Source organism: Myotis davidii, unplaced genomic scaffold, assembly GCF_000327345.1.
Source record: "Myotis davidii unplaced genomic scaffold, ASM32734v1 scaffold1307, whole genome shotgun sequence".
Classification (NCBI taxonomy): Eukaryota; Metazoa; Chordata; class Mammalia; order Chiroptera; family Vespertilionidae; genus Myotis; species Myotis davidii.
Window position 1 is genome coordinate 537,977 of NW_006298623.1, and position 27,085 is coordinate 565,061.

Consider the following 27,085-nt stretch of genomic DNA (forward strand, 5'->3'; position numbering starts at 1 on the left):
GCCAAGGTTGTGTTGGCCAAGTTTCTGCACTTTCTTTTAAAAGTTATATTTTCCCTTCTTTTCTATACACTTCTCTCTGGAAGCAAATTACTAAGTACAGCCAACACATAAAGGGGGATGAGGAGGGGAACTCTACTGCCTTGATTGGGGTAGTATCTACATGAACTTTTTGGAATTATAGATTTTCCTTTTCTTTAGGAAATCTTTGCCTTCCAAAAGATGAAGGTCAGGTGGCATTTTTTTCCCCAGATCACACTGGAATGGCCTCCCTCACAACACGGACCTCCTATGAAGAGGGACATATCGTTTAACGCTATCTGGGCTTTGAAGACATGAACAACGGTACATTAGAGTCATTTGAAGACGGTAGGAGAATCTGTAACAGTGAGAAGTTGGTGTCAGATACAAGGACAGAGTATGGTGCTGTTAGGCCTTATAGTGATTAAGTTGAGAATTTTTTTTTCCAGAAAAGTATTGTTGAAATAAATTGAGGTACAAAAGATTGAGGCAAGCTTAGAAGTAGTGGGGTTTATCTTTGGACTAGTTAATACCAGGCTTTGATTTGCCCCCAAACATCCTGAACTGCTTCCTGCTTTTAGTCCACTTGCTTTCTCACCCAGTGGTATTCAAATCAAACATCTTTTGTATAAAACAAAAGGCTTTGACTATCTCTACTAAAGTGTTTAAGCCACAGAGGGAGAGAAGTGGGCAGAGGGTACGAGTGAATCTCCTGGAAACGGCAACAGATTTCACTGCTTAGAGGACAGCCTAGGAAATGGAGCTGCATTGACAACGCTCCTAAGCGAAGAGCAGTTCTGTGAACAACCAGACCACAGATTTAACTTCATAGTCAGAGGCCAGCCTAGTACTTCTTTTCCAAAGACATCTGACATTTGAGAGAACTGTTACTGTGAAAATGCACAGGAAACTAGAAAGAGGTGAATATTCCTAAAAGTCCAATATTCCTAATGGATGAAGGCAAAAAAGCAGAAAAACGCAAGAGTTTTGAGTTTAAAACTTTTGCAAACATGTCTTACATGGTGGTGCAAGAAAGTGGGCCTACTACGGGCTCTGGTAGCCTTGCCATCAAATGTATGAGAAGGAAAGGCTCTAAGTGACCAGCCATCCCTCGGTCTTGGATGTAAAGGGAAGAATGATGTGTGGCAAATCCCCCACTGCCCTTCTATACCTAGAGCAGCACCTTATACACAGCAGGTTCTTGGCAAAATATTTGATCACTTGACTAAGAAACCAGTAACTTTTCAACATGATGCTTTTTGGACAGACAGTATGGAGTGGTGGCACAGAGTACTGACTCTGGAGCCAGAATGCCTTTTGTAGGACCCCTGGTTCACCTCTTGCTGGCTGATTGACACTGGGCGAATCATTTAACCTCCGTGTACCTTGCTTCCCAGTTGTGAAACAGGGGCCATAACTGTAGCTATCTCTAAGGATTACAGTGTCAATTAAACGAGCTAAACACATAAAGACCTAGAACAGTGCCTGGATCATTCTAAGAGTTTAATTAAGTATTGGCTACTAGCACATTAAGTAAAAAAAGACAATTCTTTCTACTCAAAACAGAGAATTCAAATACTCACTACAGCCAGTTCTAAGACTCCTAGGAACCAGCAGAATGATGAGACAAAAAATAAGGACATACAGCATTTACAGAGATAATAATTTGCTGTACAAGTATTTTTAAGACTTAAATTTCAAAAATTGAGTAGACTTTCATTTGCTTTCATTTGTCATGCATGTATGTATGATAGTTCTTGCCACAGATTGTTGGTGAAAGGAGACTGTCAGTCCTCCAAGTGTTTTATGTCACATAAGACCTGATTTAAAATTAGATTTTATTGCTTTGTGTATTTTTTACCTTACAGTTGGCCATAAATTTTCCAATTTAATTTCTCACATAAGATCTACTGGCAGAATAATTAAGTAATCAATAGCATATAAAGAATATTAAATATCAGTTCCCTCATCACTGTACTATAGAATTTAGAACATCATAATTATTTCACATGTCTAAAAACCATTAATTTTAATTATGCCTTCTGCCTATATAAACTTAGTGAGAAATAAATGGAAATTTGTTTCATTTTCTATCTGGTTTTTAAATCCTGGCTTCTTATAATTAACCCTATACCCATAAGTAACTTTTTAATTATAGCCAAAGGAAAATTGATAGATAAAAGCAGGCAGAAAAGACTCGCTCTTCATTGTTCTAATATAAGAATGAAGATCAATGAAAGAGACCCTACAAATGGACAGATTTGACTTTAGCATCAGAGCCATTCTGTAATAATAAAAGCATAATGTGCTCATTAGACCAGACATCCTTCCAGATGTCCTTCCAGACGACCTTCCAGATGAAGCCCTGGCTGTGAAGGTTGAGGCAACCCACCGTGGCTGTGAGGGCTGAGCCCCTTGTATGAATTTAATGTCCTTCCAGACGACCTCCCAGATGAAGCCCTGGCTGTCAAGGTCCAGGCAACCCACCATGGCTGTGAGGGCTAAGCCCCTTGCATGAATTTCAGGCATCAGGCCTCCAGTTCTATAATAAAGAGTGATTCAATAACAGAGATGGTGACTGTGAGACGGTGAGCACATCCCATAGCAATTACTCAAGAGGAGGCTGGGGATATGCTTTTCTTAAGGCTGTCACAGGAGTTAGTTTCAAAGACTTCTACTATCTCAACTTCGCTATTGAATTATTGAAGGTTAATATGCATGTGAAAAAATGTTCACTTCTACAAACAATTAAAATATGCAATTTAAAACAATAATGAAAGATCATGGCAACAGTTTTAAGACAATGACAACAGTCAGTGTTGCTTCCATTCTCATATACACTGGAGAGAGAGCCCATGTGGAGGGGCAGCATTTTAGCAAGATGACCCAAGGGCCTTTAACACTTTTCACTCAGCAACTCCACCTCAAAGAATTTATTCTAATGTTGAATTCAGCTCATTGCTCCAACAATTGCATATGAAGGTATTTAAAGAAATGTTTTCCCAGTTAAAATTTGTAAACAGTCTACATGTTTGAAAAGAAGAGAATGGTTAAAAAGCCACATGATACATTTCTAGGGAGTCGTTAATGAATATTGGTGTCTGTTGACACTCATATTAAAAATACAGGAATAAACTTGCTGTATATTTTTGAGTGATAACACAGGCTATAAATTATGTATACTAAATCATCATTTTTATACACTGCGCATTTATTTATTAGCATAAGTATGCCCAGAACAAGCCAGGAGAGTGAAAATTCCTAAGTCTTAGCAATGGCCTTGCTATAGGTGATTTCTCTTTATCTTCTTCTCCCTGCTTATTTGTACTTGCAAATTTTCCCTAATGAACATGTATTATTTTTATATTAAAAATATCCTAAGGTTATATTTTCTAAATTATTTTGTGTGTATTTTCTAGATTAATTTTGTGTGCATTCAGAAACCAAATATTGCCATAAACTAAGAAAAACGCATGTCCACTGTAGTTTTTGCTGCCTATTTTATACTTTAATTTATTTCTTCCTCTTTTTTTTCATTTTCTAATGGTAATTTTTGTAGAACCTAAGAGAGGGCAAAATCTATTTCTCCATATCAATTGTTAACTTAGCATTAGGACTTCCTTATTCTCTGAAATTCTATATTCATCTTCATTTCCCCAGGGCTTAAATGAAAAATGACATTTAAACACCTACCTACTTCTCAGACATAATATTATAAAATACCTTCAGCACTTTGGGAAACTGGTATGCATGTATAAACCAGAAGAAAACCTATGCCAAGGTTTTTATCCTGGGGGAAAAAATCTTAGGTGTTAAAATGAGAACACAGTTTTAAATTTTTAAATTGTTTTCTTCATTTTGCCTGCTTCTCCCATTTTTTATTAGCTTTTTCTTTTTGCTTCTCCATCTTTCTTACTGTTTAACTCCTCCATTAAACATACCCCTGCCTGCATACACATATACAGAAAGTGCTTTCCCCCTTTCATCTCTTTAAACTCCTTTACATGTTTTTTTTCATATTTTTGCATATGGACAAGAACTGGTATGATTCTCTCCTTGGATTTAATATGATTAGGAAAACAACACGTTCTTTAGAATAATCTTTTCTTAGGGAGAAAATAATCTGTAATCTCTTCAATATTGGACAGAGGCCATGAAAAACATTTTACAGCTGACCATGACTTTGCACCTGTATGTTTTCCACACAAACCTCCTGCAAGAGGTAAGAAGTGACCTGACAGTCACTTCTAAGGATACATTTTTTTACCTTTTTCTCTCAATCTATTTAATAATTCTTAAATGACATTATCCTATATTATTTCATTACTGCAAAGTCTTAAAATCATTTCAACCCAGTCTTCTAACTTAGGTAAAGGCACACATTTCAAAGATCACAGGTATTTTTCCGTGCATTGTCATTTGACAAGATATAGTACAATAAAGATAACTTTGCTTCTTACTGCTGGAAATTTCTCCCAAGGCCTACAGAAACTTACAACCAAGATGAGAAAAATCACTCTGCTGTACACCTATCTAATCTGGCAGAATACAAAGCTCAGGGTTTAAGACAAATCTGTGAATTTAGAAACCTATGTATCAGCACTAATTTTCATAACACAAAGTGTCATGCAACAATAGTAAATGTATTAAGATGAGATAGAAGTCAAGAAAGAAGTAAATAGTTCAAATTGCCATCTTTTAATTCTAGGGAATGGCTTATTTAAAAAAATAATAATAACAGTCTGTCACAAGAAAGGGAAAATTAATATATTGGCTGAAATACTCTTAAACAGGAATCTATAACAATTGCCTTTATTCTTTTAGGGGAGTGACAGGAAGAGAAACAATGATCTGTCTATGTGATCCTGGGTAACTTTATTTCCTGATCTGTAACATTGCGTTGGAGGAGTCAGAGCTTTTGGGAGAAACCTAATTTGTGTCTTTAAGGATTAAAAAACGGTAAACACTAAAACAAGTTTACTTAAAGCAGCGGTTCTCAACCTGTGGGTCGCGACCCCTTTGGGGGTCGAACGGCCCTTTCATATGTATCTCCTTATTTGTACTACTTTAGAGTTTATATATGTAATATTTTTCTACATTAACCACAAAATGTATGGATGAACCTACAAGAAAGGCATGAATTATCAAACTAGGATCAGGCATCAGCAGAGGTCCAAAAGGTCTGAAAGCAAAATAATTAATTAAGAAGTAAAACCTGTCCCCATATTCCTGAAGTGGCTCCAAAACCAACCTGGTGAAACCCAGGCCAACCACATTCCTAGTATATAAACAGACCCAATGTGCAATAACCTAAGAGCGGAGAGGAGGCATTGGTGTTCACTGAGGCCCACTCCACAGACAGAGTGGAAGGAAGCTTCCCCTTCACTTCTAGCCTGCATTCACACAGATCAAAGAGTTTAATGTGTGCTGTCTGCGGAAATCACGAGAGGGACACAGGCTCATTAATGCCTGCAAAAGTCTACAGGCAAAAAGCTATGGCTGGAGCTACCCAGGTGAGTAAGGTTAGAGGAGACAACCAGGGAGCAGTTGGTGTGGCAAGGATAAGTGAGCTTTCTATTGGCCAAGCAGAAGTTAACCCTAGAGGAGTTGTGCGAGAGGGAAGGCCTGCCAAAGCAGGTATACTGGAACAGGAAAACACTGTGATGTGTATTTCCCAAGGTAACCCCAACTTGGGGCGGGGAGGGGTAGAGCCACAGGATACTGGCCAAAGATGCATTGATTGGTAAATGTACAATGCTGAGGTCTCTGAGTGGGGTCCTCAAAGAAGCCACAATGGTACCCCCTTAATTATGGACTTAAATTAATAATAAAGTATCAATATTGATTCATCAATTCTAACAAATGGACCACATTAATGCAAGACACTGGGTGGGGTAAGGTGGAGTATGTAGAAATTCTGTACTTTGTGTGCAATTTTTCTACAATCCTATATGTGTATGGTAAAAAAAAAATCATATTAAAGAAAATACAATGAATAAAAGCATCCTTTAAAAAAATAATAGTTGTTTGGTGTGAACAGTAAAATTAAAAGAGCATAGGTTAGCAAGGCTATAGGAAACAAAAGAAACAACTGAAGCTCCCTGGCATGAGAGAGAAAGAGGAATGTAAGAATGGGATCTAGCAGAGTGGTGCAAAGAGAAGAAAAGGCTGAACAACATGAAGGAAAGGCCAGAAGCATTCAAAGGAGAGTCATGTCTAATAGTCAAAGTTGATCTCTTATAAGTTCTGTCATATAAGCTTCTGTGAAAGTTACCAAAACCAGGAGTAAAATCTGACATGCATTCTGAGACAGATGCATACATGCATACACACATATTGTTTTTTAGGAAAGAGGCAAGTTCCCACATTGAGATTGTTGATAGAGCAGAAGCAAAGGACTAGAAGACACTGAATAGAAATCAAGAATTCAATGGAGGCAAGAAATCTGAACCACATATAACCCCGAGGACATGCATTCTCACCCTGCCACACACAAACCTATCAATCCCCCCAATTTTAGAAAAATCTCAAGGTCATCATTGGACATTGCACAGAGTACATGAGGAGTTTGGGCCAATCTTACCTAAGTCTGATCTAGACGCCAGTTGACATCTTGGTAACACTTAAAATTACTTACTTGTATGTTGGCTCATCTTTGTCTTTTTTATCAAGTAGAGAATGTTCTGCTGGGTCTAAGCATGATTCCTCATTAGAAAGTGAAGCAGTTTCCCTTATACTTTCTTCTTGAATCTCACTTTCCATTAAATTATTATCCTTCTTCGGGAAAGAAAAACAGCTTTCAATTTGCCAATGCTTTGCCTATAAAAACAAAGAGATTTATTTTTTTATGATTTTTTTCCCTTGAACATTCATATGCTACACTATGAAGTAAAGTTGGGGACACACACAATAAAAGAATAAGACATGGTTTCTGTTCTCCAGAAACTTATAGTCTTATACGGGCGGATAAGACACACATACATGTAACTTTAATAAAGGTAGAAAGTGAGTCATAGAAACAGAAATTCCCTGAAAAGATAATAATGAAGTACAAAAAATTGACATTCTTTCTTTAAAATCCTGAATAGTAGGTGAATATTTACTAAAAAGAAAAACAAAGAAAGTTTTTATTGAAGAATTGTCAGAGTTAATTTTTGATACAACTACTTTCTTTTCATCTTATTTCCTAAAATGTTGAGCATCCATCACCCCAAAATATCTATAATAATAAAAGTGTTATATGTTAATTAGACCAGACTTCCTTCCAAAGACCTTCCAGATGAAGCTGGGGCTGCAAGGGCTGAGGCAAGCTTTCCTCTGTGAGGGAAGCCTGGGTCCGGGTGCCAGAGGGAAGCCAGTGCCAGGAGCCGGGGGAAGGAAGGCCTACTCTTGCATGAATTTCGTGCATTGGGCCTCTATTATGTTATATAATAGTTTTGTTTTCACAGATCTTGACTATAATTCTTAATATGTATCCATATACCCAAATGACAATACCAATGACAATCTATTTTATATTTTAAATATAGAATCCATTTCCTTGTCTTCTATCAGTTCACATTGTATACACAGGAATGCACCAGAGAACATAGCCAGAGTGATAGAAGGGTAACATCAGACATCCCTAGGATGTCTGAGTGACCTACAAACTGATAACCTTGTCAAAAGGGCATGCAGAGTGAAATGCTGACAGAGGCCAGGAGGACAATGACAATGAATGAACCGAGGCTCATCTAAGATGATCAGCGGCAAATGAGATTCGGCCTTACTGGATTAGAGAGAATCCATTTTACAGTTTCTCTCAGGGAATGACATGTTCTTTTTCAAGAGAAACAAGAAATCTGGATCTTATATGAAATCTTTTTATTTTTAAATGAGGGCAACTAAATCAAATTTTAAACACTGGGTGAAGAGGAACAAAGTCACTGGCCCCCAGATGAGGAGGAGAAGTGCCAATAAAATAATTCTACCCAATCCAACTGTGGTGAGTGCTAAAGGAAAGGCACTGAAGGACCGCACACAGTGTCTAATTTCTTTTTATACCACAATCACCTGACAGTTTCCTGGGATAAATGTATCTCGATGGTTAAATCATCTCCACTCCCATTTCTCCAGCTCTATAAATAGACATACAAAACCACTTACTTTTATAAATCTAACTTGAAAAGCAATCTCCGATCAATAACTATGTTGTAAAAGTGATTCACAGTGATTAAAAACACTTCTTTCATGAAATATGTAGAATCACATTGCATTAAATTTTAAACACTTTAATCAGACTGTATGTGATTTGAAAATTAAGTTTTAACATGGGAAATTAAAAGATATTAATGCTTTCCTCCTGTTTTATAACTGCTAACCCAGAGTTGATTCAACTAAAAGACAAATGTGTCATTCAAATGTAGGGCAAAAAGGCACTATGCTTTGCAAATCAAGTTTGTTCAGTAAAAATTGTTCTGATCCTACTTATATTTACTAAATGGCTCTCCTTATCTACATGTTTTCATCTAACTCCCCTATCTTACTTAAAAGGGTGTCTCCTTTTTACACACTTGAAGGACATTCACTGTTACTATAATCCAGTATCTGCTATTTTTCTGTTTCTATCCTCCCTCCCTTCCTTCCCCTTTTCCTGCATTAGGGACTAGCAGCACCCTTATTCAAGACAGTTTGATTTTTTTAAAAGATCTTAACAACATCTTTAACAGCTCAAGCAGAAGGGACTAGAAAACACAGCTGTCCCTGCTTTGCCAGACTACTTTATAAAACTACACCGGCTCTTTTCCTGTCTTCAACAGCAGGAAAAAAACAAAACACAATTTTCATGCAGGGTTTTGGGGGCTGATGTCCTTCAAAATACAAAAGACTTCACAAAACAACTAAGGAAAAATATCAAGGCATAAAAAATGAACAGTTTACTAGCACGTACTTCTTAATTAAAATAAAACTTAGGTACAGACTTTGTTTGGTGGGCACAGTTTATGGCACCCACACATAGAACAGTCTTATTCTTGCTTCAACCCCATCTGGGAGACTTATATCCCAGATGTCACCCGCTTGATGATGCTTTGATTACCTGTCATTCTAACCTCACCTCATCTCATGTGATCCTATGTGGCCTGTCTGTACAGCAAGGTTGGCATTGCATTAACTTCTCAACTGCCCAAAACAGCTTTCCACCTCATGTGTGTTCAGAATGCCAGCGTGCCCCACTCTGTCTCCCTCACTACACACCTACGCACACTCGTTTGATTCCCGCTCAGATGCTGTTCTCCCTGAGAAAGTCCAGCACCTGCCTCATTTGCAGAGCAGGAGAGACAGTGCAACTCTGGAGCATTAAACTGAGCCGCCCAGGGTACCCGGCCAACTGTTGGTCCACCTCCCCAGATTAATTTCTGACTTCCCCTCACCCTTCATGTCCTGAAAGGTTGTACAGAATTCTTTCCACACAGGTTGACATCATCAAACTGACTTCACACATAGAGCAACAACAGACTTTGTCTTCCGCGGGGGTGGGAGGTAGGGGGGTAAAAGATCAACCAAAGGACTTGTATGCATGCATATAAGCATAACCAATGGACATAAGACACTGGGGGATAGGGGAGGCTAGGGGCCTGTCTAGGGCGGGGGGGGGGGATGGACACATATGTAATACCCTTTGTAATAAAAAATTTTAAAAAAAAGGACTGCTTTGTACTCTCACGGCATGAGAATGGCACCTGAGGTGGCCGCATGGAACCAAGCCAACCAGCCAGACAGAAATGAAAGTATCTCTGTAACCTCACACCACCACGTTCGAACAGTCCTGGTTGAAACAGATCAAACCAAGACTTTGTTCCCCAGAGCGCAAAAGGAACAGGAGCAGAGGTCCCATAAAAACAAACAGAATAAAGAACTGAAAGGTGAGAAGATGAATAGTTCCTTTCATCCATTCCCCCACTTTGGTATTTTCCCCTCTACACATGAGAGCTTACTTTCATGGGAGCACAGGGTTAAAAGCATGAACTCTGATATAAGCCAGCTTGAGTTAAAAGCAAAACTCTACTATTTATTCGCTTCTGTGAGCTCTGTACTTTTGTTTTCTCACCTATAAAATAGTACTAATGAAAGTTCTTCCATAATGGATGGGCAATTGTGAAGATTACATTAGATTATTCATATTGAGACCTAGAACAGTGCCCCAGGAATACAGGAAAAACTCAAAAAAAAATGTTAGCTATTATTATTTTCACAAGAGTAAACCAGATGATGAAGAGCAAGGTTTGTTTTTTCTAAAATGTTCTATTTGATTATTACCTTGATTATTACTTGACAGTCAGAGTTATCTGTTTCATATAGCATGCTAATATTCTCCACATTGTATTTTTACTCAACTTCAAAATGGAAAGAATCCACTTATTTTAGAGAATTTTTTTTCTCAAAAACCCTGGAATACATTTAGCTGCACAGAGACTCTTTCACTGTCTCTGGTGTCCTCCACTTGATGGAACTGCCATGGTTAATGGTAAACAGGACAAGAGATGCCTACAGCTACAGCTCCAGAATGGAAGTCAGTTCTTACATGACTAATGAACATCAACAGCTGATGAGATTCAAATGGAAATCAGCCCAAGTTCATACTAAATGTCAAGTAAATACTAGAATAATAAACAAGCAATATTTCTACCTGACCGAAGATGTAGACAGGTGCGCCGCAGACATCAGTCACACAAACGCTGCAGTCTGCGGAGCAGGAGATAATCAGCGAACTGCCACCCGGCGCGCACATCTCTAAGGAACGTATCTGGTCTTCGTGAGGTTGGAACGACCTTATCAGAGTTGGGGCCTGTGTGATTCTGCTCTTACTAGAATTGAGACAGTACTCCTGAATGAAAAGAAATGCCAGAATCCTAAAGAGTCCAAATGTGAAATTATCACAGTGACATAATACTTTTTTAAAAAGTCTGATACAGGAATGAAAAGTAGGTCCATTTGGGAACATTAATCTGTGATCCAAATGCAAAAGAATAGTTCATGATAACAGAGGTTAGAAAAATGACACTAACACTCAAAAGAAGGTTTCTACCTGATCTAACTAACTTGAAAAATTGAAAGCAAGGAAGGAGGGGGAGCGGGAAGATGAAAAGAAAATGTTAAAAAGTAAAGTCAGTTATTTGATACAGGGGAACTTCATCACATATAGGTAGTCACATATTATACAACTGTATAATATTATTAGAAAATTGAGGAGGTAATTGGTGACACAAAAATCCCACATTAATTCAGGATGACAATAATGCTAGGTGAAGGACCAGTACTCCATTTAAATTATGTTTAAAGTCTTGCTTAAAAGAAGGTATATCCAAATTATCTATGCTCAAATGATGTTGCAGTATCTTACTGACAATATTGCTTTTCTAAATTGGTTGATTGACTTGAGCGTATTTTAAGAGAAGATTTTTAATACTAAGGAAAATCTGGTTTTCTCTATAAATTATTTAAGAGAAGTCTCTGCTCAATACATGTAAATGTTTCCTTTAAAATACTCAGACTGTCAGGGGGATCACCTTGTAAGTTATATAAATAGTCTAACCACTATGCTATACATCTAAAACTAATATAATATTGATTGTCAAGGTTATTTTAAAATTAAAAATAGTTGCTGTAAAAATAAACAAAATACTCAGAATGAATAGTTCTTCTTTTATCTAGGAAACAGACAAGACTGGATTCATAGTTATCTGCAACAAAAGGCAGTCAAAAATAATAAAGTGGATGTAGACTGTTTTCAAATCACCTCTATATTCCATATTTTCAAACATCCATCAAGATCTCCTGTGGCGAGGTATCGATTCAGTTTATCAGTAGCCATAATAATAGATCCAACTCCACGATGAGCCAAAAATTCAGCCAGAAGTTGTTTCTTAAATGTATCCCAGAGTCTGACATACCCAGATCCTCCACATGACACCAAGTTAGCACCTCCTGACAGGAAAGAATCACTAGTTAGGAAGCTGTGCCAATGATACAGAAACAACCTCAGTGGCTTGCCTTGTGAAAGCATGGCATGTTGTAGAGGTGGGTAGCCCTGAGATCAATTCCCAGCACTTTAATTCTCTCAAGTATAAAGTTGAGATAACCCTATGATAACCTCACTGGGTTATGTTGAATATTAAATGAAATAAGATATATAAGATGCTCCATTAAATTTAGTTTCCTTTCCTTCATTCATTATTTTGATATTATTTGGGTTTTTAAAATTTAGACAAAATTAATTTATTCAAATAAACTTTAAGACATTAATTGCAACTTGATGATAATATGATTACATAAAACCCAACTTTCTTAATAAAGTATTGGACACAAATACCAAAGGAGTAAAGCTCCTTATGCAGAGGTCTGGCTGCATATATGTAGCAATAGCAGCATGATCATTGACTTCTCTGTATAGTAGCATGCTTAGGACCCTATTTATGAGCTTATTTTTACATTTTTAATCAAGAATTTATTGTACGCTCTTATGAGACACTTTTTTGGTTCATAGGCCTAGAACTAACCTTTCATCTTCCATTTGTATATGCTTTGTAGAAGCACTTTATCTAAATTATTCTTCTGTGGCAAAGTTTCTATTATTATTTGATAAATCTGTAGATGACTTTCAATTTGCTTCACCAATGTACTGCCGATTAACAATCATATCTGCTTAAAGTAGAAATAATAGCATGTAGCTGCTTCAGTGGAAACAATTTAGGAACACTGATAACATTAAGAAGAATTAGTCTGGAGAGCAATTTCAGGATAATAGTTCATATTGTGAGTATAAGTGAGTTCCAGAAAATAGAAAGGTTTAGAATATGTTTCAAAATCTACTCTAAATATTCCAGTGCTTCTAAAGCTTTATAGGATTATAACTGTCAATTTTAATGTTGAAAAATTTTATATGAAAATCATGCAGATTTTCTACTTATAAATTGAATATGAAAAACTGAATAGAGAAAACATAGTGCAGTCCAGGCAATGCGGCTCAGTGGTTGAGAGTTGACCTATGAACCAGAAGTCATGGTTTGATTCCTGGTCAGGGTTTGATTGTGGGCCCAGTGTGGGGCATGCAGGAGGCAGCCAATGGATGATTCTCTCATCATAGATGTTTGTATTTCTCTCTTCCTCTCCTTCCCATATATATTTTTTTCTTTTTTTTTTTAAAGAAAACAGGGTTCAGATATGTTGTTTTAAACATATAACACATGTATGTCTAGATTCCTAATATTAAGAAAAAGCACTTTTTTAAAAATATATTTTATTGATTTTTTACAGAGAGGAAGGGAGAGAGATAGAGAGTTAGAAACATCGATGAGAGCGAAACATCGATCAGCTGCCTCCTGCACATCTCCTACTGGGAATGTGCCCGCAACCAAGATACATGCCCTTGATCGGAATCGAACCCGGGACCTTTCAGTCCTCAGGCCGACTCTCTATCCACTGAGCCAAACCGGTTTTGGCAGCACTTTTAACATATATATATTTTAGAGAAAAAGTAAAAAATATGCATTATTCTCAAAAGGAGATTTTTATTTTGGGTAAACACAGGCTGAATTAGCACTAATTCAGTGCTAACTTGATGATAATATGATTACATAAAACCCAACTTTCTTAATAACGTATTGGACACAAATACCAATACGTTCAGTGCTAAGATAACATAGCCATTGAACACGGAGGAGAAATTAAGAAAATGTATATTTCATCTGTATTCTATTAAATAACTACAGTAAATCATGTGGCAGCACCAGTGTTGGCATAGCTCTCAGCAGAAGCTCTAACCAGGACCCTGATGCACAGCCGGTAAAGATACCCCAAAGTGTAAGTTCCTCTCCAAATTATTATGACAAAAAGTAGGCAACTATTTTAAATTTTGCTATTGCCTCCAATCTCCAGGTTTCTCACTATTTGGCCCCAGCCCATCGGAGCCAGATGCCAGTGCTGTCCCACGTTCTGCTGCATGTAGACCTAAGCTCACCTCACATATTTGGAGCATTTTTCTTCTTTTTAATTTTTTGAAATTAAATTTATAGGGCTGGCATTGGTTAATAAGATTGTATAGGTGTCAAGTGTACAATTCTAGGGTATGTCACCTGATATTGCATATTTCTTACTGTGCCCTCTGCCCTACCAAACCTCTTTATGTCGTGGCTGGAACACCAATTCTGATTGTTGCCCATAGTATGTAGCTTGCCTGAGTTTTTCTCACTCTGATTCTGGTGTATGCAATACTGTATATATTGCTGATGGCGTCTAGTCTAGTTCCTATTCTTGGGCCCATCCTCCTGAACCTTAACTTCATTCGCAGTCAAGGCCTCCCATGACCCAGTACTGACTGTTAGCTAGACATAGTCGAACTCCACAATGCTTAGATACAAATACATTGAATTCTCTTTATTGCACCCTTTGCCAACATTTTACAATATATCAAAGCACTCTGCAGTCAAAATATAAGTATACAGTTTACCTGTTGCTGCAACGTTTTTTCTTGCTTCAAGGAAGCAAAGTCTCATCACAGCGTTATCGCACTCGGTGCCAGACTCATAGGAGCTGGCTCCCAGGGTAGCCTGCTCCGCTGTGGGGCGGCTGGAGCAGCTCCTCCCAGCACTGAGGAGCTTTTGAGGCTCTATATTTGTGATAGAGACAAAGCCAGGTGTCTTAATGAACAGAAACATCTGCTTTTCAAACAAATGCTTATGAACAACAGGCCCACTTCATCACAGGCTCAGATGACCCCATCAAGTCTCAGAATAGGTTTCCACTCAATATCCATCAGCCTTCTGCTATTCACTTTCTCAAGCCCAACTTGAAGGACTGTTTGATTGCCTTTTTGTTTGCATATTCCATACACACTTACAGAGTTTTCCCTTGATATGAATTCATAAGTACTTCATTTTAGAGTCACATCTTAGAGATCTTGATATATTCAAGACAAATGTGATTCTATTATCATAGCATTTGCAGCTTATTAATCGTGAATATTAACCTTGCAAACAATTTAAAAAGATGAGACATAGTAACTATTTAAATATATTTAAACAATCATTTTAGCAATATTATTTATTAGTGAGTTACCTTGGAAAGGACATTCCTAATGGGATTTTGATTATTTCATGACACTATCTCCAATCTACACTAATAAAAACTAGGGATATTCATCTTAGGATGTATGAATAGTCTGCACACAGTTATGAAAAATCTATACAGAAGTATCTTCAGATTTTTAAGGCAAGAAATCTATAGCAATGCCTCTTGTGGCTTTTAGAAACTTGATGCTATCTGCTTTCCCTTATTTTCTACCTCTATGCTTTAATTGTAGCTACAGTTAGGTTTGCCATGAGGGCCAAGATGGTTCCCCACTGAAGGCCAATATAGAGGAAGAGGCAGAATTCCATCCTCTCCATGGAAGGTTCAGATGAGCCCTAATACTTAGCTCCTTGTACATAAAGCAGGTCAGAATTTGGGGCCTGCAGGCTAGTCAGTCCTAAATCTCTTAACTATGTTTCTTTACTCTGATCAAATCAGTCCCTCAACTTTTCACACACAAAAACAAACAAACAAACAAAAAAACTATATCTAATGATCAGTCTTTTCCTAAGGTCCAATTCAGCCTTTGTGAGTTTATCCAATTGAGACAAGAGAACCATGCTGGGCCATGAGAAATTGCATATTCATTACTCAAATAAATTAGTCTAAGGAAAAATCTTTAGTATCTAACAAAACTAAAATAAAATGTGAAAGGCAATTGTCAGGACATTTTGCTCAAGCATAAATAAAATATTCATGTGCTCTGCTAAGTTCCCATAAAATACAATATACTCCCATCTAACGCTCCCACAAGTTTCTAAAACAAGAAATAATTTAAGATTTCCAGGTGGCATAATATTTAATACAAGCTCTAGACTGAGGCTGAACAGCCAATCAAGTGCACACGAGTTCCCATTTTCTTACCAAGGGGTACCCAATGTTCACTCAAAGGCAATTTGGTGAAGTTTATTGGCAACAACTAAACTGGATAGAAATGAGAGTCTGCTCCCTGCTGTCAGTAATTCAGAAGCACTGATACAGTATATGGAGAAAAAAATGTCATGCCAAGGAGAATTTGCTAAGCCAAGTAAATCTCAAGAATTTTTTAAAGTCACTTTGACAAGACAACAATATCACTAATCCCTTGCGCTTATAGCCAATCATCTATAATTTAGGAGCAAGCTGCAACAGTACATATATAAACAACCAGGCCTGCTGTGGCCTGACTCAGCCACATGATTTTCGTTTCAAACTTGTACTCACCTGGTTTTGATTGTAGCAGCCTCTGGTAATCGGGATGAAGGACATAGTGGGCATTTTCTGTGCTGTTGTTCCACAGAACAATTTCTCCATCATAACTCCCTATATGAGCCAGCATACAATTGAACATAAATTGCCAGAAAGTTAGAGGAATATGAGCAACAGCAATGAGAAGAAGTCATTAGTATAAGATCTTACATGGAATCTTTCACACAGTAGGTACTCTATATATTTTTGGAGACAAGTGAATAATACAATTAGTATTTTTATTAAAATTTAGAACTTACAATCTTTAAAACATATGTATGCATTATGTATGATAAAATTACCCTATCTTTTTATTTGATAGAATAAGGGCTTTGCAATTAAACACCTTGAGTTTGAGTCCTCGTTCTGCTACCTACTAGCTGTGTAACCTTGGGCGAGTTATTTAATTACATGATGCCACAATTTCCTCATCTAAAAAATTGGGTTAAAATTGTATTTCTTAGAGTTGATGTACAAAATGAGAAAATAGTGCCTAGCATATTATAAGTACCAAAAAAGTGTTAATAATTATCATACTTTTTTTAAGGAGTGAGGGCAGCCAAATCAAGTTTCTCTAGGTTTGTTTCCCATATCTCCTTTTTGATGTGTGTGTCTTCTTTTCATTCCCTCCCTCCTACATTATTTGTTGCATATTACTTTCTCCAATCCTAAAGTTCTCCCTACAGAAAGTCTTTTCTTACTGCTCATCGCAGAGAACATAGAAAAACCCAACGAATGAGGCTAAGTCTGACCAAGTCTCTGCTCTCAGCAGCTCAATGAGGACAGCTCCCTACTGAGCAGGGTGTCAATATCCAGTAAAGAGCAGAGGGGAAGGGCTGAGTTTGAGTCGGGTGTACATATGGTGCCTTTCATGGGATTTGGAGAGATAAGAGAGTAATACATACTAAGTCCTGTCCTGTCCTGGGGAAAGCCACCTGTGCAACTCATAAATTGACCAAGGATGATATATCTCCATAGATTAGCTGTCCATCAGAGCACCTATCTTTTCCTGTGGTTTTGAAATGTCCGACTCTCAAAGGGCTTAAACAAACATTTGCACATAGAACTGATGGGATGAGAATGAATGAAGACATCATCTATTCACCAATTACAGTGGTATTTTATGACACTTCATAATAACAGCTCTACAGCCTTACAGATTGTTTCCATTATCCTGCAGTATGAGCTACTCCCTGCGGGGGTGGACTTCCAGCAGCTATAAAGCAAATTGAATAGCAGTGTTGGCTGTACTGGAAGGTAATCAGGAAAGTCCTAAAAAATACTGCAACTTTAAGTGCAGATAGAGCAGTAAACTTCATATTGCAACACTTCATAGCTATCCTGGCTGTTTTCCTGTAAGCTTTCATTCCTCTTAATCAATGACATTTTTTATTCTAAAAAAAGAAAAAAGAGTAGGCTGTCAAAATATGGACTTGTTAATTTCATGGTGCAATCTGCCTTTATAAATTGTTTTCTTTGGCCAGAAATGATATAACAATGACTGTTTCTCCTTAATATGTCACATCAAAGTCTGTCCATGGATCCTTTTAAGAACTTAAATTTGTCAACATTTTATGAGGCCAGTCTTTAACCAATATCATTTTGACTGCATTGTGCCAAAGGGTTAATACATTCCCATTATAAAACATCTGAGTGCCACAGAAGTGTGATTTGTATCCAAGAGCCTTAATGCTGCTCCTGGAAAAAGGACAATAAAAATAAAAGCTCACATTTATGTCCAGCTGGTGTTGCTCAGTGGTTAAGCATCAACCTATGAACCAGGAGGTCACAGTTCAATTCCTGGTCAGGGCATATGCCCAGGTTGCAGCTCAATCCCCAGTAGGGGGTGAATGGGAGGCAGACAATCAATGATTCTCTCTCATCATTGATGTTTTTATCTCTCTCCTCTCCCTCTTCCTTCCTCTCTGAAATCAATTTTTTAATTTTTTTAAAAAAGCTAACATTTACTGATAAGCTTACTGTTTGCCGAACACTGAGGTAAGCCCTTACACAGATTATCTTATTCAATCTTCACTATAAAATAAGATATAGATACACTATTGTTAGCCCTGTGGCTCAGAGAAAACTGGTTTAAATAACTTTCCCAATACCGTGAGTTGCAAGTGGTGAAAATAGGATCTAAAGCCAGGTAGCCAGGCTCAGGTGCCCTAGAAATAAGGACCAAGAGTAGCTTTACATGAAAAAAATCTACTCACTTTACAGTTGGGAAAAGTTTTTATTTTTTGTGTTTTTTTTAAGTGAGTGAGATAAAAGAAACCAGACTTTCACCATTGATTGTCAAGGGAAGGTTTAATTAACCTGTAGCAAGCGTTTGTGGAGGTAAGAATGCAGCACAAATGATATCATCCCGGTGCTGTATCCCTCCTGCCCATTCCTCCGGATGGATGGAAAACTGATTGAAGTTCTGAGGTCGAAACACGGTTAGAGCCCTAGTAAAAAGGATATACAACTTAGCTGGGGATCTAAAAATAATAGAGATATCGAGTAGCCATTGTCAACGTGGGCAGTGTGACTTGAGAGGTCTAAAATACAACACTATCCAAAACTTAATCCCCACATGACATCCATGATACTGAACTTCCCACATTACATTTTCTCTTGGGTACTCTCATTAAATTCTCTGGTAAATGATAAATACTTAGTATTAAAAGGTTAATTATCCTTTCACAATCACTAATACCAAACATGTATGCACTTATCAGATGAATTATTCATCACCAGAACCCTACTGCAAAGTTTCCCTGTATGGAGCCACTAAGAGTTTTGTGACTGTGACAATGAAAAAGGGGATGAGCCTGTGAACACATAATATTTTGTAGTTTGAACAAAACTGACAAGATTTCTTTTCATCAGAGCATCCAGGACTTGTTAACATGCCCTGAGGCATTTCCCAGACTTACTTGACCACAGAGTCCTTTCACATACAGTGTCATGAAGAACTACCAATTGGAGAACACACTTGGAAAATGCCACTCCAAAGGAATGGTACACAGGACAGATACATTTTGAACAGAAATAATCATGTTAAGAAGGTCAGTATCTTGAGGTCCTGACAGTGAATTTGAGGATAGGCAAGGATGAGCAGAGAATGAAATGCCTGGTTCTTGGTGGGGAAGTGAGGAGCACAAAAACTAAATTGTGAGGGTATTAATACTACCCTGTTCCCACTTGATTTGGACTCTGGCTACCAGCCTGTGCTAAGCCCCTTCTTCCTTCTAGAGCCACACACAGCTCAAGGAGCGTCTGTAACCACAGGCTCGGTGACTTCACTCTCATTCTCTTCATCTCCCAGAGATCTTCCTTCTATTCCTACAGCTCTGAAGGTCTCCCAATTGTCCTGTCATTGTAACTCCTTATTCTCGGATGGATGTGGCTTTCTCCTCCTATAAACTCTTTTGTTTCTAGTATGTCCTGCATCTCTTCTTGCCTCCCTGACTTTCACTTCCTATTCTCTATTTTCCCTTCCTTTTATCTCTCCTCTTTTAATATGGGCATTCCTTATTGTCATTCTTCCAATCCATCTCTCTACTCAAAAAAGCTTGTTCAGGAATTTTGTAGACCACAATGAGCTCCAATCTCGCTTATAAATGGTTCTTAAAACTCCCTTCATTTTCAACTTTTTCCAGTGTTGAATAGTTCTCCCTTGCCAGTTGGCAGCTGCCTATAGTGCTCACATTAGCAACATATCAAAAATCCAAAGTTTTCATCTACCCTCCACATCAGCCCTCCTTAAATTCCCTATTATGACCATAATTTCAGCCTCCTGCATGTCTTTCTCTTTCTCAGTCAAGTACTGACTGATTCTACCTTTGTGAGATGTTATATATTTACTCTTCCTTTTTACTTGTAACAGCCAGTGACAACTTCCTAGTTCAGTGCTCACTACCTCATGGTTGAACAATTGTAACAGTCTCTTCATCACTTTCACTGCCTCTTGTCTACCCATCTCTGGTACACTCTTCATCCTGCTATTAGATGACTGATTCCATTCAGGGAGCTCTTAAAATGCATTTATTCTATAAGCATTCCTTATTTCCTCTGTAGAAGTCTCTATTCTGCAGGAAATAGAGCCATGAACATAAATGACTAAAATGCAATGAAATGTGGTAAATGCCAAGGAATTACTGATCAAACTGCCATGGAATTCCAGGTATAGAAATCGCAGAAGGCTGAGTGGAGGGGTCATATTGGAGCTGAACCGTAATAGATGGGTAGGATTTGAAAGAGGAAGGCAGTCTACCCAGAGTGGGGAGACAGCATGAGCAAAGTTAAAGCTCATGCTCTGTTGAAAAACATTTACTAGTTTTCAGTTTCCTACATGAAAAAAAATTCAAATGTGTGGGCCTGTTATTAAAAACCCAATAATATTTGGGTCCAATACAATTTTTAAGAATAATTTCTCTATTCTTCTATCCTTGCTTTTTAAAATAAAATTCGAATGTCCAATCAAATATTTGACAGGGCTACGGGAAGCCAGAGGGTACATACAGAATTCCTTCCTACGTGTTCATTTTTTAAAAAAATATATATTTTATTGAGTTTTTACAGAGAGGAAAGGCGAGAGATAGAGAGTTAGAAACATCGATGAGAGAGAAACATCGACCAGCTGCCTCCTGAACACTCCCCACTGGGGATGTGCCCGCAACCAAGGTACATGCCCTTGACCGGAATCAAACCTGGGACCTTTCAGTCTGCAGGCCGATGCTCTATCCACTGAGCCAAACCGGTTTCAGCCCTACGTGTTCATTTTACTCAAAGAGTTTTGGAGAAAATATTTTTGACATCAAAATAAGGATAGATGAATTGATATAATAGAATGCAAGTTTCCCCTGGACTTTAAAGATAAAATATAAGGTTTCAAATAAAGTTCTTGCTTGCAGGAGCTGTTTTGAGCTGTTAGGAGTATTCAGGGGCTACATCTCCTTGATCAAGCCAAGCAATATTCTTATTGCTCTCCTCTAAGCACCTTTCTTGTTTTCTAGGCACCCTTTATGCTTCTAACTGCTCTGTGTCACCCATGATGTGTTCTTCTATCCCTATATGGATTTCCTTTCACACAGAGACCCATATCTACTATCCATGCACCCATTGCCTAAGGCCTATCTTGTTCTGGTAGGCTTCCTTAATTACTAGAGTTGAAAGAAATAGCTTCCTCTTCTGACCTTTTACATTGTTCACGTTTCACTTTAATAAATATTATGTAGTTTTCACTTCTCTGCTAGTTTGTAAGCTCTCAGAAGCCAGAGAGTTTGTCTTATTCTGCAACCCCACAGTAGCAAGCATAGTGACCTACGTATATTGAGTGTCCAATAAATATTTGTCAAGTGACTGAATGAAAAATTTCTGCTCAATTATTGCCTCCTCAAGTAAATCTTCTCTGATGATCCTAAAGATTCCTTGAGTATCTCATCCTCACCTACATAATTTTTCTTTATTACATTATCTGTATATTATATTGTGGTCTATGTTTATTTGTCTGTTTCTTCCCATTTATTCTGCCATATATAAGCCCTAGGGGAACAGAGACTTTGTTCCTTTCTTCATCAGCAGTTCCTAGAACAGTAGCTAGAACGTAATGGGCATTTAATAAATATTTGCTGAATCAGTGGATGAATAATTCTATTTTTTAATAATTTAATATTGATGTTCTTTTAATACGAGGTTTATCAAGACATATATAAACCACCAGGAGGCAGACACTCAACACAGGAGCTGCCATGACACACACTGGCCATTTACAAATAAATGGCACTATGGACCTGGTGCAGGCAAACCTACAAACCAACACTCAGCTTCCCCAAAGTGGGGCACAGTCCCCACCACCACCCTGGAGCAACACCCCACCAAATCACAGCCAGTGCTGCCAAGACCCCATGGAGCAAAATGCAGCAGACAGCCCAGCCCAAACCCAAACGGTTGCTGTGGGTGCCTGGTAATGATGTCATGTAGCAACACCCAGCTTCCCCTCCCTAGCAACTAGCCTCCTTGGAGTTTCTTCAGCCCAGGAACCTGACCTGCTTTGTAGCCAGGTGCAAACATTTTACACTTTAAATGTCTGTGAAGCATTTTCTGGTGTCTCATCTCATTTAATTCTCACAAAAGTCCTAGAGTAGGTAGATAGGAGACTTGGTAGAATACTATTTTCTTTTCATTAGCCAGAAAATGAAGATTTAGAAAGTTTAGAAACTTGACCTGACTGAAAAGAAGTAAGAAATAATGGACCTTGAAAATGACTTCAGGTTTTCTCACTGCACAGAATACAGTCAAACACTGCTGCAGTTAAATATTTTACCCTTTGTTCTCCCTGCATGATCTACAATAATAATCTGCTTCGTGTTGATATTTACTACTGTGTTGCTGACAATTACCTGAAAGAGAAGTTGGGGTGCTTCACTGGGTTGAAAAAAGTTTAGCTGAATCAGAAAGCAGGTCCAATTAAGTAAGTTTATTTTATATATATATGTAAAAGGCTAGGTTGACTTGGGCATGTGTGATACATATAAAGCTCTCGCTGGCACCAATTGCACACGTGTGTTTTGATCTGTCATTGTCAATCGTGAATTTGGTTGACACTTCTATTATAGAGAAAGGGCGAATAGCAATATTAAAATATTTTTTCTAATTAATTTCCTTTCAATGTGCATGAATCTGTGCACCGGACACTAGCGATAATATAAATAAGGTAATTTTCAGTTCTGAAATTATAGTTACTATCATTATAGCTCTATATGTGTATACTTTTTATGTTCTCTTTAACTGTTGGTTTGATTGAAGAGATTAACCTTCAATGGAGAATGTGAGATAGGAGTGACAGGGAATGGAGAATGTGGGGTGGGAGTGACAGGGAAGAGGTTAATCTTCTAGCTCTTCTATTATCTCTCAGCTAACATTCAATGTCAAATATCTTTTCCCCAAGATACCCATATTAACTAGATGTGGTTAGGGAGTACCACCCAAAGGCACAAAATCCTTTTTCATAAGATGGTGCAAAAAGAAGCACTTCTGATATTTGACCTTGTGTGTCAAAATCTCAAGAAACTAATTAGCTGCCACCTTTCCCTTAAAAATCTCAACCTGAAATGACAGTTATCCTTAAAATACCTTCAGAATCCACACGGTATTTCTTACTTTGTCCATTTCAAATATAACTTCTTTAAGTTTATACTTTTGCCAAGAGTAAAATTAAAGTACATAATGAGCCAATTTTAAGGCCATTTTCAGAGTCTGAGATTGTTCTTTCTGACATTGAAGGATTTTACTAGCTCCATTTCACAACTCATCTGAAATCCTGAGAGCACTGCTACTGAGTCATTGTGTCCTCTTGTGAAGATGACCATAACTCTAACTCAGAATTTAAATACAATGACCAATTCTACGAGAAAAAAATTAGTTTTTCCTGTCAAGTGCAGAAAAATACTTAAAAAAATGTTTTAAGAAACAACCTTTTAGGATGAATGAGTTAGGAAAATAGCTTTTACTAAAACTTATCATGTAAAAATTCTTGGAAAGAACAAAAGAACACAATCAACCGTGTTTCCTTTGAGGTTACTTGTTCATGTGTTGTTAGTCCAATTATAAGAACCTATGTACTGATTTTTAGGTTAAAAAGGGATATCTCAAAGGCAGAGAACTAGTTTACTAAATGTCAGGTCATTTTTATCTATTTCCCTAAAATTTGTGAAGTCAAATTGTAAACACTAAAACCATCTCAAAATTAGGTTTGAGGGTCATTTGTGAATTCCTGCTTCCTCCTGACCTCGAGCAGGGTTGTTCAGAATAAGTCACAACTTTGGAAGTTTTCATTTTGATTCTTAGCCTAATAATATAAACCAGTTGAATCATATGGCATTATAGTTTCTTACTAAGGCAATCATCAAGTATTTAATATCTCATGATAGGTAAGTTTTATTGTTGAGGAATTTCAAATCCCTAATCTCATTTCATTTAAAAATACATTTAGAAATCAAATTATATCAACAGCTATTTTTGAGCAGCTAGTTTTTTACGAAACTGTGAAAAATGCTGCTATCAAGAATATTTTTAGCCAAGCTGGGTGTGGCTCAGTTGTTGAGCATTGACCCAGGAACCAAGAGGTCACCAGGTCAATTCCCAATCAGGACATACTTTCAGAATTATTTGAAGTTATATAACAGATTCTCTATTTTTCAGTGTTTGTATAGGAATAAGTATTTAAAGAGGGTAAAAATTTTCATAAACAGTGATCTCACCTTTAACAGAAAGAGAAATAAATTCGAAAAAACTAAAAGTCCGAGTCTATTTTTATAGAATTGACAAGTATAGAATCAGAATTTTAAGGCTAAATAAAATACTAAATTGTTATGATTATTTGTTTTATTTTACCATAATATACATATTACATGTCTACTTTAAACAAATGCAAAGATAATTGATCATTCATTCACTTAATCTTATCAAAATAAATATGGGCAGATATATAATTGACCCTATGTCTCTAAAGTATATTTTGCGTAAAATGATAAAAAACATATTTCTAGAAGTTCTAAATTTGGGCTTCCTTTTTCTGACAGAGATATTTTCTATATAAGGATTATAGTATTTCTAAGTAGTTAACATGGGCTCTCTAGTTCAGGCTTTCCTTAGGATAATTTTACAGTGGCATTTACCATATCTCGCCTTGTATATGTTAACTCCCCAATTAGAATGTGATACCACTGAGAGCACGAATCATGCTTCTTCATGTTCAGTCCATCATAGTTCCTAACTCAATGCTTTTCATTTAGGGGCAATTTAAAAATAATTGAGGGAAAGAAAGGGGGGAAATAATAATACTCTAGAACTTTAAGGTGCTGTTAGTAATACATTTTTATGCACCTCTTCAAATGCACAGAAATGATTCATTACCTTTGATTGATATGACCAACCTACTTAATCAAATTACTTGTTTAAAAGAATATAGTTGCTTTCCCATGATTTAACAACTTCATCTGTAACTCAGGACTAATGTAAAGAGTATGGACTTTGGTGTCAAATTCTAACTTAGCTGCCTATTAGCTCTGTAAGCTTGGCCAGGCTGCCCAACTTCTTCAAGCTTCGTTTCCTTTCTTATAGAAGAGAGTTGGTAACACTTAACTTTCTGATTTATTGTGAAGAGAGAATAGATTTTAATATCTACCCTGCATGCCTTTTATTCAGAGTGTGACTAATGGAAAATTAATCTTGCTAATCATCAGATTCCTTATCTAGTCAATAAACATTAATTGTTATATAACTAATATCATTGAGCATCTATTAAGCACCAGACATTATATAAATATACATACTATATCTATCATCTCTCTCTATCTCTCTATCATCTATCTGTCTATATTCTATCTATCATCTATCTATCTATCTATCTATCTATCTATCTATTATTGCTCAATGATATGTATTCTATTCCTATGTTAGATAAAGTGCAGGAAGCTAGAGAGCACAAAGACAAAAAAGAAGGCATATTTCCACCCTGGGAGTAAAGAGATGTCCTAGTGGGGAGGATATGTGAACGAGACTAGAATTAAGAATGCACATTTGCCACATGAGAAAATGCTTAGGAAAGGGAGAGAATAACGACAAGGGGGTGTGAAACAGTGAATTTGTATGGGGACATCCTGACAGTAGGTTGGTCCTTGAGTTTGGAATGTACAGGAGAATGAGTGAGAATGAAACCAAGAATAGTTCCAAGCTGTGGGGACTTCAATTAATTATGTAGACACTCCGAAAGGTGTCAAACAGGGAAGTGACATTGACAGAATGCAGTGTAGAAAGAAATCATTGCAGCTAAAATGTTCAGTATCTATTTAAGAGGTAAAAGAGGGGCATTACTAGAGGAAAGGACAAATGGGAAGGCTGTGACATCCGTATATGTGGGAATGACGCTCTGAATATACAGTTGTAGTAGTGAGGAGAACAGGTTTGAGAAATGTTTAGAATATAAAACGGATAAGGCTTAGTGACTACTTGGTGGTGAAGTTGAGTGAGAAGGGAAAACCAAGGTCTCTGGCTATTAACAGGTTTTGGAGAGGGGAATAAATAATGCATGCAGTTTAGAATATTTTGATTTTTGGATTGCAGTCAGACACACCCAGCAAAGTGAGTTTAGAGAGATAAGAGCTAAAGAGAGATTTGAGATATCTATAAAATATCGCATACCTTCCAAGGTGATGCCAAGGTTTAAATTACATAATGTGTGTTAAGTACTTCGTGCTACAAAGCTCTATGGATAAAATAAATGAGTTGATCTCCCTAACCAGGTAAGTGGAATTCTTATTCCATCCTGGGCAAAATTAGCAAACATGGCTCTTTTCAATAGAGCCTGAAGTTAAAGCTTCAGCTTAACAGTTTTCTCTGGGTTTTAAAGAAAGCTTGATGAGCTGACTGCCAGTCTTCTAGTTATTTCTTCTCTAATCGCTAAATTATTAAGGAATTGGCATAATGGACCATCCTTCCCAAGCTATTACCAAATAGTTGACTAATCTCTTGCTTCTTTTGTCAAATGCGTCCTGGCAAAAAGATCCCTGCAAAGACCCTCCAGCAACCCCTCTAACATAAGGCCTCTGACTTAGAAAATATATTTTTTAAATCCAACAATATAAAGTGACATGAAGTCATTGGAAATACATTTTTTTAGCTTTCAATTCCAACTAAGGGATCCAAGTCTTGACCACCTTGTAGAAGATGGAATAAGTGGAGAAAG

General features: G+C 37.3%; 1 protein-coding gene across 1 annotated transcript in view; it reads right to left on the bottom strand.

Annotated features, from left to right (window-relative positions):
• Positions 1-270: 270 nt before the first annotated feature.
• Positions 271-27,085, bottom strand: part of WDR49 (WD repeat domain 49) — a 78,843-nt gene continuing 52,028 nt past the window's right edge. The window contains exons 9-15 of the mRNA XM_006774185.2: positions 18,670-18,800; positions 16,327-16,425; positions 14,504-14,662; positions 11,795-11,982; positions 10,685-10,882; positions 6,656-6,837; positions 271-376 (exon numbers count right to left, since the gene is read on the bottom strand). Coding sequence (XP_006774248.1) covers positions 271-376; positions 6,656-6,837; positions 10,685-10,882; positions 11,795-11,982; positions 14,504-14,662; positions 16,327-16,425; positions 18,670-18,800 — 1,063 coding nt within the window. The remainder of the gene's footprint in view (positions 377-6,655; positions 6,838-10,684; positions 10,883-11,794; positions 11,983-14,503; positions 14,663-16,326; positions 16,426-18,669; positions 18,801-27,085) is intronic.